This window comes from Sturnira hondurensis, unplaced genomic scaffold, assembly GCF_014824575.4.
Source record: "Sturnira hondurensis isolate 20B ecotype Veracruz unplaced genomic scaffold, ASM1482457v3 Scaffold0007036, whole genome shotgun sequence".
In the NCBI taxonomy this organism is placed as follows: domain Eukaryota; kingdom Metazoa; phylum Chordata; class Mammalia; order Chiroptera; family Phyllostomidae; genus Sturnira; species Sturnira hondurensis.
In genome coordinates, this window is record NW_028079667.1 from 2,997,028 (window position 1) to 3,009,150 (window position 12,123).

The window sequence follows — 12,123 nt, forward strand, 5'->3', positions numbered from 1 at the left end:
GCTATACCAGCCAGAGCTGAAATCCATTCAGTGTTTTTAAAAAAGCAAAATTAAAGATTCAAGAAGTTAAATGTGACAGGTAGTTCTCCTTGTTACAAGTTTTTGCTTCCTTCGTTTTCCATGTCCTAGGGCAGAGTCTCATCTGTTTTAAGCCTGGAGTCCAAACTAAGGAAGACAGTTACTTGTTTCTCATTTATTTCTCTGACTGGTTTAGAGAGTTGGCTCTCCATTTTGCCTAAAACCCTATGACACAATTGCTTTGTTTTCTCTATTTCCTCTCCTTAAAAGCAGTCTTACATTCTTTTTCTGCCAGCTTCCATTTAGTGGCAGACTATGAATGGTTGCATACTGGTTTAGAGAAAACGGTTAGGTTTATTTTATTTTCTTGTCTTCATTAAACATCGAATACTTGAGCATGAGAAATGAGAAATAACCCCAATATTTGGAATGAAATGTGTTCTCTTATAGAATAACAGATACCACTGGGCCAACAGAAACCTCCATTGCACCAAGACAAAGACCAAAGGCCAACTCAACTGCTGCCGCTCCCAGTGTGCTGGCCATTCAGAGTTCAGCAACCCCTGTGAAAGTCCCTGTACCTGGTGAATTCGGTAACCACAGGTCAAAAGGTAATATAGCCCTTCCAACCCAGTCCCCTTAATAATGAATGTAAACAAACATTTATGGCTTGATTTCCTAGGAGTATAAATTACTGCCAAACTTACTATTGTGAAGCAGCTAGCGTGATGTTTTAAGAAACTTTCTTCTGGTGTCTGATAAACTCAACTAATTGTTTTCCTAAAGCTGTAGGGAAAGGCAAGTTACTGGCATACAAAAGTATGGTATACAAAGTTCACAATTTACTTACCCCTAGTGTTACCAGCTGGTAGGGTTTGAGGTTGATGATAAAGTTTAAGAGTGTGGGAAATTCTGTATTGTATTGGAAAGGAAGAAGTTGAAACTCCAGCCTTAACAAAATTGTATGTCTTTGCACTGATCTAGAGTCTTGGCCACGTAGTATATCTTGGACTGTATGGACATTGCAACACAGAAATTTGTTTTTCATTGATTCTATATTTTCTAATAACTTCTAAACATTATGATACAGTGCAGAACTTAAAATTTTTCCCCCAAGGAAATATCCCTAATATTAGAGAGTAAACTTGTTCTCTCATGAGTCTGGGGTGATGACTTGATGGTCCGTTTCAAGGGAACTCTGTTTGGCACTTTATTTCATGATAAATCTGTATTGTGTTAATGTTAAAAAGTTTCCAAATAACATGTTAAGATACTCTCAGTGTGAAAGACCCATTTTTTTGAGGCTTATTAACCTGGATCTGAGTCCTATTTTTACCATTGTTTAGTCATGTGTGTTAGGAAAATGCTAATCCTTCTTATAGGATTGTTGTGAGGATTAATGACTGCTTAGTATAATGCCTGCTACATGTGTCCTTAAGAATACCTATTAATACTATTATTACTGTGAAGTGAAGTATGTGCTCAGGGAAGGTAATGGCCACGCCACCCGGTGTATTGCTACATTCCTCTGAAAGTAGCAGATGGGAGTAGTTCCTGGAGGGGGAAAGTAGGGGAACTTGAAGTCCTTTGTGTCTAGTTCTTGCTTTTCCATTTCTGAATCTCAGTGTTCTCTTTTATAAAATGGGAATAACTAAGTTTCCTGTTACAAGGAGTAAAGAACAACATACGTGGTATCTAGGAAAATTCTCTTTCATATTAAACATTCAGTGTTAGTTTCTATTCCCCACCCCCCTTTTTTTTAAACTTTTTTGGCTTGGGGATTATATTGGTCAATTATGTATCAATGCCCTTTGGTCAAAGACCACTAGGAACACACTGTAATTGAACAAATGAATTTATTACTCACATGCCATGGGAATCTGTGGGACTGTGTCAGTAAGATGATGTTTGAAAAGCCTTATTAGACGATTTGCACTTGTTGCTGATAGTTTTGGAAAGGCTTTAAGGAAGTGGGGCTTTGCTCTGGATGGAAGCATTCAGGAGCCGGGGTAAAGTATCATTAGGTATCTTAATAAATCTTACCTAGAAGGAGGGAAGCCAAGGCCTCCGTTGGTGAAGAAACAGTGCTAAGTCATATGAGGCAAGACAGGGAGAGGTTTGGTCATGTCTGTGGTGTGGACGATGGTCCTGATTTTGTTGGTGCTCAGACATGATCATAGAAGTCTAATGTGCTGTCCATTGCACCAGAGCCACCTCAGACATCATTACAGAGTGGTCTTGTCGTGATCCATTGTGGCCACGGAGTGACTTTGCCTGACGGTGGTATTTTCTGAAATTGTACTCCTCTGGTGAACACCAGGACCTAGCTGTGAGTGTCAGGCCTGCTCCCCATCTCAGGGCAGTGTTTCTCTTATCTGCTTCCAGCCTAAGCTGCAAAAATAGTACTGTTTTGTGCTGTGTATACAGAGAGTAATACACAAATCTATTCTTTTAAAATATGGAGACAATACAGACATATTCAGAGAAAAATGTAAAGGTCTCCCTTTTTTTTCTTCCCAGATTAAACTTGAAGCAGTTTAGCGTGCATCTGATATTTACTATTATTAATAGGGTCAGGGTAAACACTCTTGTAACAGACTTTTGATTGACATGTTAGAATATTTTTCTGAGGGAGATGTTGAAAAGTATACTTAATCAAAACTTGTTAGATAGGCCAAATTGCTATCCAGAAAGACTTCAGAACCTACTACATTGCCGACAACGGCGTGAGTGCTCTTTCGTCCTGTCCTGTTAACAGGTGACAACATCGGTATTTAAAAATGTTTCCCTATTGACAGGTGAAACTTTATGTTTTAATATTCCGGATTAATGGTGCTTTTTCTTATGTTTACTGGCCACTTTTTCTCTTTTGTCAATTATCTTTTATAATTTTTATGATACTGTTTATATTTTTATTGCTCTGAAGGTTTTATTTTTATGTATTTTGAATATTAGCTTTGCCAGATATATTATAAATATTCGCTTCTATTTTATCATTTGTCTTTAATTTTATTTGTGAATTTACTTAATTCCTTTGAGCCTTAACTTCACATTTGCCAAATGGGGAGTAACGGCAGGAGGATTTAATAATGTCCTTGAAAGCATTGTTTTCATGTGGGCTTGTCGTAATGTTGTGTGGGTGTTACCTGGGGCTCTGTAGCCTTGGGTTGAGAACAAGGAGCTTTCTTCATCTTGATGACACTAAAGAAAAGTCATAGTTTGTAAGATGAGAGGTGAACCTCATGAGTTAGTTAATTGCATGTCAGTCATTGGTTAGTTTCAGCCCCAGTTTATTTTTTTAGCCACATTGCTCTTCACTTAGACATTAGAGTCCTAAACGAATGTGTAGCTGAGGAGCTTAACTTTTTAATACTCTTTCAACTAGAAACAAATATACTAAGAAGGCTAATGTTGATTATACGTGTGTGGTGCAATTATGGTTTTAATTTTCTTCCTTATATATTCATAAATATTTTTAGGAGTAGTTAAAATGAATAAGCAGTTTCTTATATTTGGAAGAATTAGAAATAGTTATAAAGCTGTTGTCATAGAGGAGTCATACTTCAGGCCTAGATAGGTTGGAGATACTAATATTGATGAAAAAGAACCCTTCACTCCCTCCTTGAACTCTCCCTTTTTTCCCCGTGGGATTAAAGAGTTGCGTTTGAATTTATGGTAACTCATTGGAAGAGGATATGGAAATTATAGTGTATTTCTTTTTCTGGTGTTGTATGTGTCTTTTTCATTAATTTCAAAAGTTTATTCACAGGACTTTTCTAGGGTAAAATTTACGAAGCTTACAAATAAATATCCATTTAGGCAACAGTGTTAATATATTCCCTACATAGCATTTATTGAGTATCTGTTATGTAAAAAGTCTTTTGGGATAATTTCCTAACCTTGTCCCTCTGGGGCCCTAGTTAGGAAATAGCCATCAAGCAATTAATATGTGCAAAGCATGAAATGTTACAAACTGAGTGGAAGTATTAGGTGAAGGAATAAGGAAGAGAGATTTGAGCTCAACTTTAAAGGATAAGAAGAATTTCATTTGGTGAAAAATAACATTGTAGATGGAGAGAATCATTTTGGCAAAGATTCATGTCAGTGCATGATATGATTTAGAAATACTCAACAAACTGACCTGGCTGGTTTGTTCAGTGAGAGATGAAGTGTGACAGATGAAATGTTTCTAAGACTTTGACTCAATCAGAGTTGCAGTTGACAAAATTAACCTCCATGGGTACTTAGAATTAGAGTAAATAATTTCATTAGACTCTATGCTTTGGAAGTATCTGTATTATTAAATATGGATATAAATGCTTTGGTTAAATGATTATTGAAATTAAGTATTCTGAAATACAGCTGTTATATTGAAATCCATGAGTATGTTGATGTAAGTGTTTGGAAACCTCTTTCAGGAGCACTGAGACCTGGAAGCGGCCCTGAGATTTTGCTGGGTCAGGGGCCCCCTCAGCAGCCTCCGCAGCAACACAGGGTACTTCAGCAGCTGCAACAAGGAGATTGGAGATTGCAGCAACTGCATTTACAGCACCGTCATCCTCACCAGCAGCAGCAGCAGCAGCAGCAGCAGCAGGATGCTTATATGCAGCAGGTAATTCTTTTGTTACTTTAGATTTGGAAGAGGTGTTGGGAAATTCATGCAGGTCTTGTATGTCGGTGAATTCCTTTCCTTTTTTTGTTGTTGTTAATATTTTATTTTTTTAGGGAGAGGGAAGGGAGAGAGAAAGAGATGGAGAGAAACATTAATGTGTCGTTGCCCATCATTTGTCCCTGACTGGCGACCCAGCCTATAACCCGGCATGTGCCCTCATTGGGAATCGAACCGGCAACCCTTTGCTTTGCAGTCCGGTTCTCAATATACTGAGCCACACCAGTCAGAGTAGTTGAATTCCTTTTGTTATCATGGGTACCTGAACTCTAAATTGAAGTAAACATTTTGCTCAATTTTCTGACTATAAAAGAGTATTTTATTTATGCTCTGTGAGCTGCTTAAGAATACTCTGCTGAAATATTTACATCATGGCTTTATGCAGATTGTTCATCTAGTCATTTGGCATCATAAGTAGGTCCTGCAATCTATGATAATTTTTTTTTAGTTTCATTTTGAGTTAAAATACATAGACTATAATTAGTTGTTGTGGGAAAGGTGATACTAAGTTTTCAGAAGTACATTGTCTTAGGTTTTCTTCTATTTTTGCCTGGGTTGGTGTGTTTGTGTATGCTGGAGGCATTTAAAGTTAAAAGGGACATAGTAAAAAAATGACCTTAAGTTCTATTCTTTGCCTCAGCAGAACCTGCAGATATCTGGTTTCACTGAACTATTTTAAACTTAATCATTGTCACCATCATCCTTTCATCATTTCTTGAAATAGTTTTGAACCAGTTCTGTGCATGGCACTTCTCATTGGTGCCTCCCTCCTCTGGTCTTGACTGACACACCCAGAGTGGAGGGTAGTTAAGTAGGTGATGGTCAGAAGACATCGTTGAAGGGGAGGTGGAGGGGAGTGGGTGTTTATGGTAATGAGGCCTGGACACAAGTAGCTTCAGGGATCTTCATCAAGGGGCAAACATGTTTAGGTTGAGATTTCTTTGCAACATCCTTAAACTGGGCTGGAAATGATTTTAATTGAATCTGTTACATTTCATTGATAATTTTGAAACCATTTCCAGTAAGCACATATAAGTTATAGTCACTGACATAGCTATTTTACATTGGTGTTTGGACTCTGGAGTGCCTAAATCATGGTTATGGTAAGATCAGTACTTAACAAAAGAAGAATACGGCACAAAAAAGGCATGAGAAATATTGAGGGATTTTTTTTCTCATTGTAGTATCAACATGCAATGCAGCAGCAACAGATGCTTCAACAGCAATTTTTAATGCATTCGGTGTATCAGCCACAGCCTTCTGTACCACGGTATCCTGTAGTGGTGAGTGTTATGTAATTCTAGAGATTTCTCTCTGAGTATGCTGTTGGAATTCACAGTATGAATGGTATTATTCAGAATCACTCAAAATCGGTTCAAGTTAGTTACATGTATTCTCAAGCTGCTTTAAATTGGGCTCAGCTGTAGCACCTGAATTTGGCACGTTGTAACTGACTGATAGTATTTTCTTCTTATCTCGTAGTATAAGGAAAATGAGTCTGTTTCCTATGATCTTTTGTCATCTCTGTTTCACTTGGCAAATGTCAACTGAAGAAAAATAAACTCAAAAGAAAATTGCCTTCACTTCAGAGAATAGTTTGATCTTTCTTTATGGTAACCATGTACTAAAAACTTCAAGCTACTCTATATTCTTAAAATATATAGAGGGAAATTTTTGAATCCTGCCACATTAGCCTCAGCATCACTTCTTAACTGGATTTATTTTATCTTGCTGTATTTTTCTAGTAGAAAACTGCTCTTTCATATATAAGTAACTTTTAAGTTTCTGATTTTGTTGCCAATTTGAAAAGAAGAAACAGTAGGCAGGTGTGGGGCTGGTGGTGCTTTAGTGAATTTGAGTGTTGTTTTGTATAATGGCGTTTCTTGTTTTCAGATGCAGCAGTATCAGCAGGCCTTCTTACAGCAGCAAATGCTAGCTCAACATCAGCAGCAAACTCAGCAACAGGCATCACCTGAGTATCTTACCTCCCCTCAAGAGTTTGCACCAGCCTTAGTTTCCTATACTTCACCACTTTCAGCTCAAGTTGGAACCATATTGGACTCCTCTTCTAGTGCCAACAGGCAAGTATTTTTCCAGAGAATGCAAAGGATGCAAACAATTCTTGTGGATGAAGGTGTAGCTGTGGAGGAGCGTCACTCAGTGGCTCCCGAATTCCGCTAGAGCCCATCTTTCTGTATAGTGCCCCCGTTTCTCTCGAGTTCTCCCTTCTGTTCCCTGTACTTCCCCATCCTTCTTTACCTTTTAATTAGTTACTCTAACTGCTATTTGTAGAAAAGGCTTATTTAGCAGCACCCAGCAGCTACTACTTTATTAGTTTAAAAACATAATCCTTGTAGGCAAGTTAATTTAACTTAACATGTTACTGTTTTCAATTAAGTTGATATTTACTTATAAAATGGTGTAATTTGGTTTAATTTATACAGTTGACAAAAAAACTCTAATGTGCCATTTGGTTCTTTTTTAAAATGATGTGATGCAGCAAGCTTGTCATTGCTGTAATGTAGCAATGTAATAGCAATGTAATGCACCGGGAAACAGTGTCTCTGGTTATTCAGATGCATCGGTTAGTAGGTGATTTTTCATGGATAATTCATATTGAACACATAATAAATGAAAGAATTATACAGATTTTCTCAAACTTAGATTTGATATGAGGAATGCTTCAGGATTTTGTAGTTAAGAATTTATTGACCATTATGAATACTTAATATGTTTGGATATGTAGGAGGAAGTAGCTGTTAGAGCTTTGGTTATTGGAACATCAAATAAGTTTCCATGTAACACTGTTTCAGGGTATGAAACATGAGGTGGGAAAAGGTACATACAAGCTTTGGCTAGGAGTTGGACATGAGTAACAAACATTAGTAGCGTACTTGTTCACTGAGCATGTCAAGACAGACTTACAATATATTGTTTGTTGCAGTATACCTTACAGCCTGTGTGTGTTGTGGGGGAGGGGCCACTGGAAGGGAGGGAAGAAACAAATTGATGTTATTAAATGTTCTCTTCCATCAAAAATTAAGGAAATGAATTAAGACCAGTATGTCCAAGTGGAGAGCAGGTCAGAAGGTTGAAGCTTGTTTAAAGATCCAGATCAGTGTTTGCCAAACTCTTTATCATTTATGTAGTTTCAACTTTTCTTTTTTACCCACATAGTGGTGTTTTTTTCTTTAATAAATTAATAGTATTATTGTAATTAATAAAATTTAAATAACATTATACATTTTAAACGAATTAAAGCACCAAAATATAATCTATGAACTGTAAGTACCAATCTAATAAATTTGCAAAAAGTCATACCTGAAAAGAAGTCCTCTAGAGAAAAGAATGGAATACTTTTATTTGTCATTAATAACAGGATATTCTGCTTGATATTATTTAGTTTAAGAGACTGTTGAAGATATTGTATTAATTAGATGATTGATTTTTTCTTTTGATGTTAACTAGCATCAAAAATGCCAATTTTGTTGAGTGTATGGTTGGAAAATGAAAAAAATATTAAACATCTTTGGTACGGCATATACTTATGTATTCTTTACAATACCTTGTATTCCAAAGGATTACAACCTTTGAAGTAAAGTGTCACTGACAAGAATGGAGTCATGAATTTTAGATTCATGAGAGAATCATGTTAGTGTTCCATAGCATATTGTTATCTAAACTTCTGATTGGTTGTAAAGGAAGATGAGTATCTGGAGATTTGAGGCGCACTTAAGTACCAAGGTGTTGATACCTCTAACTCATGTAATTACCGTGGCACTGTCTAGTTAAGTCTCATCTCTAGTGACATTGTTCATGGAGTCATAGTGTGATATGTTAGATAAGTATATTTCTAATTTCTGTATAATTTTAAAGTTAAAAATCTTTTAGCATCAGAATTATTTTGCATGTCTCAGTTTGAGAAACATTGGGTTGGGTATCTGCGGAAGTGTTTAAGACCTGTGTTTGCTCCGCTCCCATCACGTTGCGTGTTGAAGGAGATGCAGGAGAAGGTGCAGGAGCGGGGCAGTGCTTAGATGGGTAGGACCAGTTACAAACTCGGCAGATCGACGTTAGGAGCACAGGACTTCCCACAGGAGCACTGTTCCAGCTTGGTGCCTCAGCGCTACCTCACTATTATTGTTCCTATTTAATGTCAGCCTTTATACGAAGGATTATATGTTGAGTAGTATCTATTGGAACAATTTAAAAGGTGGTTGTAAGCAAATATTCTTGCTTATGACTGAGTTAGTGGAAGAGGAGAATTGGGTTTAAATGTTGGGCCCCAAGTGTGTAAGGGGTGTTTGAGTAGAAGGTGGGAAGGTGAGTACTTCCTCAGACAGAGGGAAAGTCACACTGTCTTGTTGAGCATTATTATTTTCTTTTATTTCTGACTTAATCTGCTAAGATTTCTACCCTCCACTGTGTTTTACTAGAGCTTTAGTAAGAATATTGGAGAGTATTACCATGTTGTATTCAAATAATAGTTAAAAACATCTATGCATATATTATCTTATGATATAAATCACCCTGTGTGTTAGTTATTTGTTGCTACATAATACATTATTGTAAAACTTAGTGGTATAAAACAATGACAGACATCTCACACACACTGTCTTTGGACCAGGAGTTTAGGAGGGGCTTAGTTACCTGGTTATGGGGGGGGGGGGGGGGCGCNGGGGGGGGGGGGCGCTCACGCGGTTTCAGTGACGCTGTTGGCTGGGGCTGCAGTCAGCCGAAGGCCTGGCTGGGGCTGGAGGATCTGCTGATAAGATGGCTCCCTCACGGCTTTGGGCAGGAGGCCTCAGTTCTGTGCCAGCGGATCTCTCCAAAAAGCTGCTTAAGTCGTCTCCTTAGGAGACCCAAAGACGATTTTGAACAGGGAATCAGTTATTCCGGTTTCTCCCAGAATGAGGGGACCAAAAGAAAGGGTTAGAAGGAACCTCCAGCGCCTTTTATGACCTAGTCAAACACTGGCCGTTTTTCAGCCATATTTCATTTATTAGAATCAAGTCACTGATTCCAGACCATAACGAAGGGTAGCGGATTTGGTTCTGCCCTTGGAAGGGTGGAGTGTCAGAGAACTTGTAGACATATTTTAACACCTGCTTAAGGGCACCCGTCCCCCACTGCAGCCCCACTGAGTTACATTCTACCAAGAAGATTCCATTAATTCACCTCAGCAACAGGAGGGGGATGATTCAGATAGGGAATCAGAATGTTCTGAAAGGGATTGACAGGCAGGAGGGGAATGCTTTTTTTCCTTAGAGTATTGAAGGTCCTCGACGATAGTTTTTGAAGTTAGAGGTGGGAATCTGTCACATAGAAACAGGCTTAAACCTTGGTGCATTCCCAGAGTGAGTTCTACTGAATTATATTTATAATCTTGTTGGGGAATTACTATGTTTATTTTCCTCTAGCTCTCAGTGATTGTTTAGGAATTTCATTTTGGGGTCAGCTGTACTGAGGGGGCTTGGACTCGGGGATAAAACAACCAACTTTTGCCCTTTCTTCCCCTTAAGATGCGTGGAGACCGTGGCAGTGAGCCCCCAAGGGGCAGGTGACTTTAAGGGGATGTCAAGGCTTGCAAAGTAGAGGTTCTTCTTTGGAAGCACATGGAGAGTGTTCCTTCATTACCAATATTAGGAAATCTGGATCTCAATTAGAAATGAATTTGACAGCTTTGTTACATTGCCTTATTCTTTGCTATATTCGCAGGTGGAATTGAAGAGAGAGGTACCCAGGGATGCTTAGGTTAAGAAGTCTTTAGACTTTCATCTTCTCTTAAAAGCCAAGAGACCTATTAGATAACTTTCATAGAGCCAGTGGACCCAGGCTTCAGATTATAGAGATTTCAAATACCATGAAAGATTTATTATATAGAAAATAACCCTCATATATTTAGCTAATTCATAAAGCAATTCTAGCAGTTAATCACTTGTTGGTAGCTTCATAGAGAATGCTTTTGTCAAAAGGAAAGTTGCTGAGGTTTCTCAACCAGGACATAGGATCACCTTAGTAGTGATTTTAAAGTGGTGACTGTTTGATGTGGCTATTGATTTTCCCTTCAAAGCTTGTTGACTGTGATAATAATAGTTAATAGGTATGGAGTGCTTACTGCTATTATTATTTTTTTTACCAGACACTGTTCTTTTGCTTTACATGCATTAGATCACTTAATCCACTCAGTGATCCTCTGAGGCAGACAATGTTACTCCTGTTTTATAGATGAGGCCGGGACATGGAGAGGTCAAGGTACTACATAGCTAGTGCACTTAACGGAGCCTGCTCACATCCCAGGTGGTCTTGCCCTCAATCACGTCCTCATCTGCCATCTCCATCATAATAGAAGATCATTTTTGTAAACATTTATAAAGTATGGCATTTAAAAATTCAATTCTAATGTTTTTCTTCTTCTTATCCCTCTCTTAATTATTACTCTAGGTCGGTTGCTGATAAAGAGGCAGTTGCAAATATTGCAAATCAGAAGAACATCAGTAACCCACCTGACATGTCAGGGTGGAATCCTTTTGGAGAGGATAATTTCTCCAAGTTAACAGAGGAAGAACTGTTGGACAGAGAATTTGACCTTCTAAGATCAAGTAAGGGACACTTGAAGGCTTATTTTGCCTCACAGTAAAATAACAGCTCAATAATTATTCAGCAAGGCCAAAGACTGTTTTAAGGGGTTAAATAGAAAATTCTTTTTGTGCATTTGAGGGCAAAAATCAGGCCACCTTCTTTTATACATACTCTAAACTATGCTGTGTGCACTAGAACTCAATTGCTTGGTAGTAGCTATTAAACCCAAGATTGCTGCTAATACACTAGTTCCTAACACTTAAATATATTGCATATCTTTGAATGTTAAGTTCAGAATATTTCCAAAACATGGAAAATTAACATTCAAATAAAAACAGAGACATTAGTATCTTGCCTTACTAATAACCACTTTGCTGCTCTGTTTTTGGCACACTCAGTAGAAGATATTGTGAGTCTGAGATGCCCTTTGAAAGTGCCTGAAAGGAAATCTGGGCTACTACATTATGTTAATGTTTTGGAATGCCCTTTTAATGAGTGGTGGCGTAAAAGGGCTGCTGTGTTGTCCTGATATGGCAAAAATTAAATAAATTCTTTTCCACTTTAAATCAGCTATCTCACTGTTTTTGCTTGGAATTACTGCTTTTTCTTAAACTACCTAAATATGTGTTAATCCTCGCCATACACATCAGAAGAGTTCCTTTCAGGAACAGGGGCCCGTGGGCTGTTGGGAGGAGGTTGCCGAATAGGAGCAAAAAGCTTATTTCTGGAGTGTGTAGATAATTTTCAGTTTCTGAGGGGAGTGTGTACACACATCCAAGTGTGTTTACCCATTTTTTGCATGTGGAAAGAAGGTCTTAGTGGTCCCTAGTTATTGTTCCTACTCTCTATTGTGC

At 38.0% G+C, this 12,123-nt stretch overlaps 1 protein-coding gene across 2 annotated transcripts in view; it reads left to right on the forward strand.

Annotated features, from left to right (window-relative positions):
• Positions 1 to 12,123, forward strand: part of BMP2K (BMP2 inducible kinase) — a 124,248-nt gene that overhangs the window by 86,340 nt on the left and 25,785 nt on the right. For both annotated transcript variants that reach the window (XM_037051022.1, XM_037051023.1), the window contains exons 10-14: positions 469 to 629; positions 4,437 to 4,630; positions 5,872 to 5,970; positions 6,581 to 6,768; positions 11,132 to 11,289. In XM_037051022.1, coding sequence (XP_036906917.1) covers positions 469 to 629; positions 4,437 to 4,630; positions 5,872 to 5,970; positions 6,581 to 6,768; positions 11,132 to 11,289 — 800 coding nt within the window. The remainder of the gene's footprint in view (positions 1 to 468; positions 630 to 4,436; positions 4,631 to 5,871; positions 5,971 to 6,580; positions 6,769 to 11,131; positions 11,290 to 12,123) is intronic.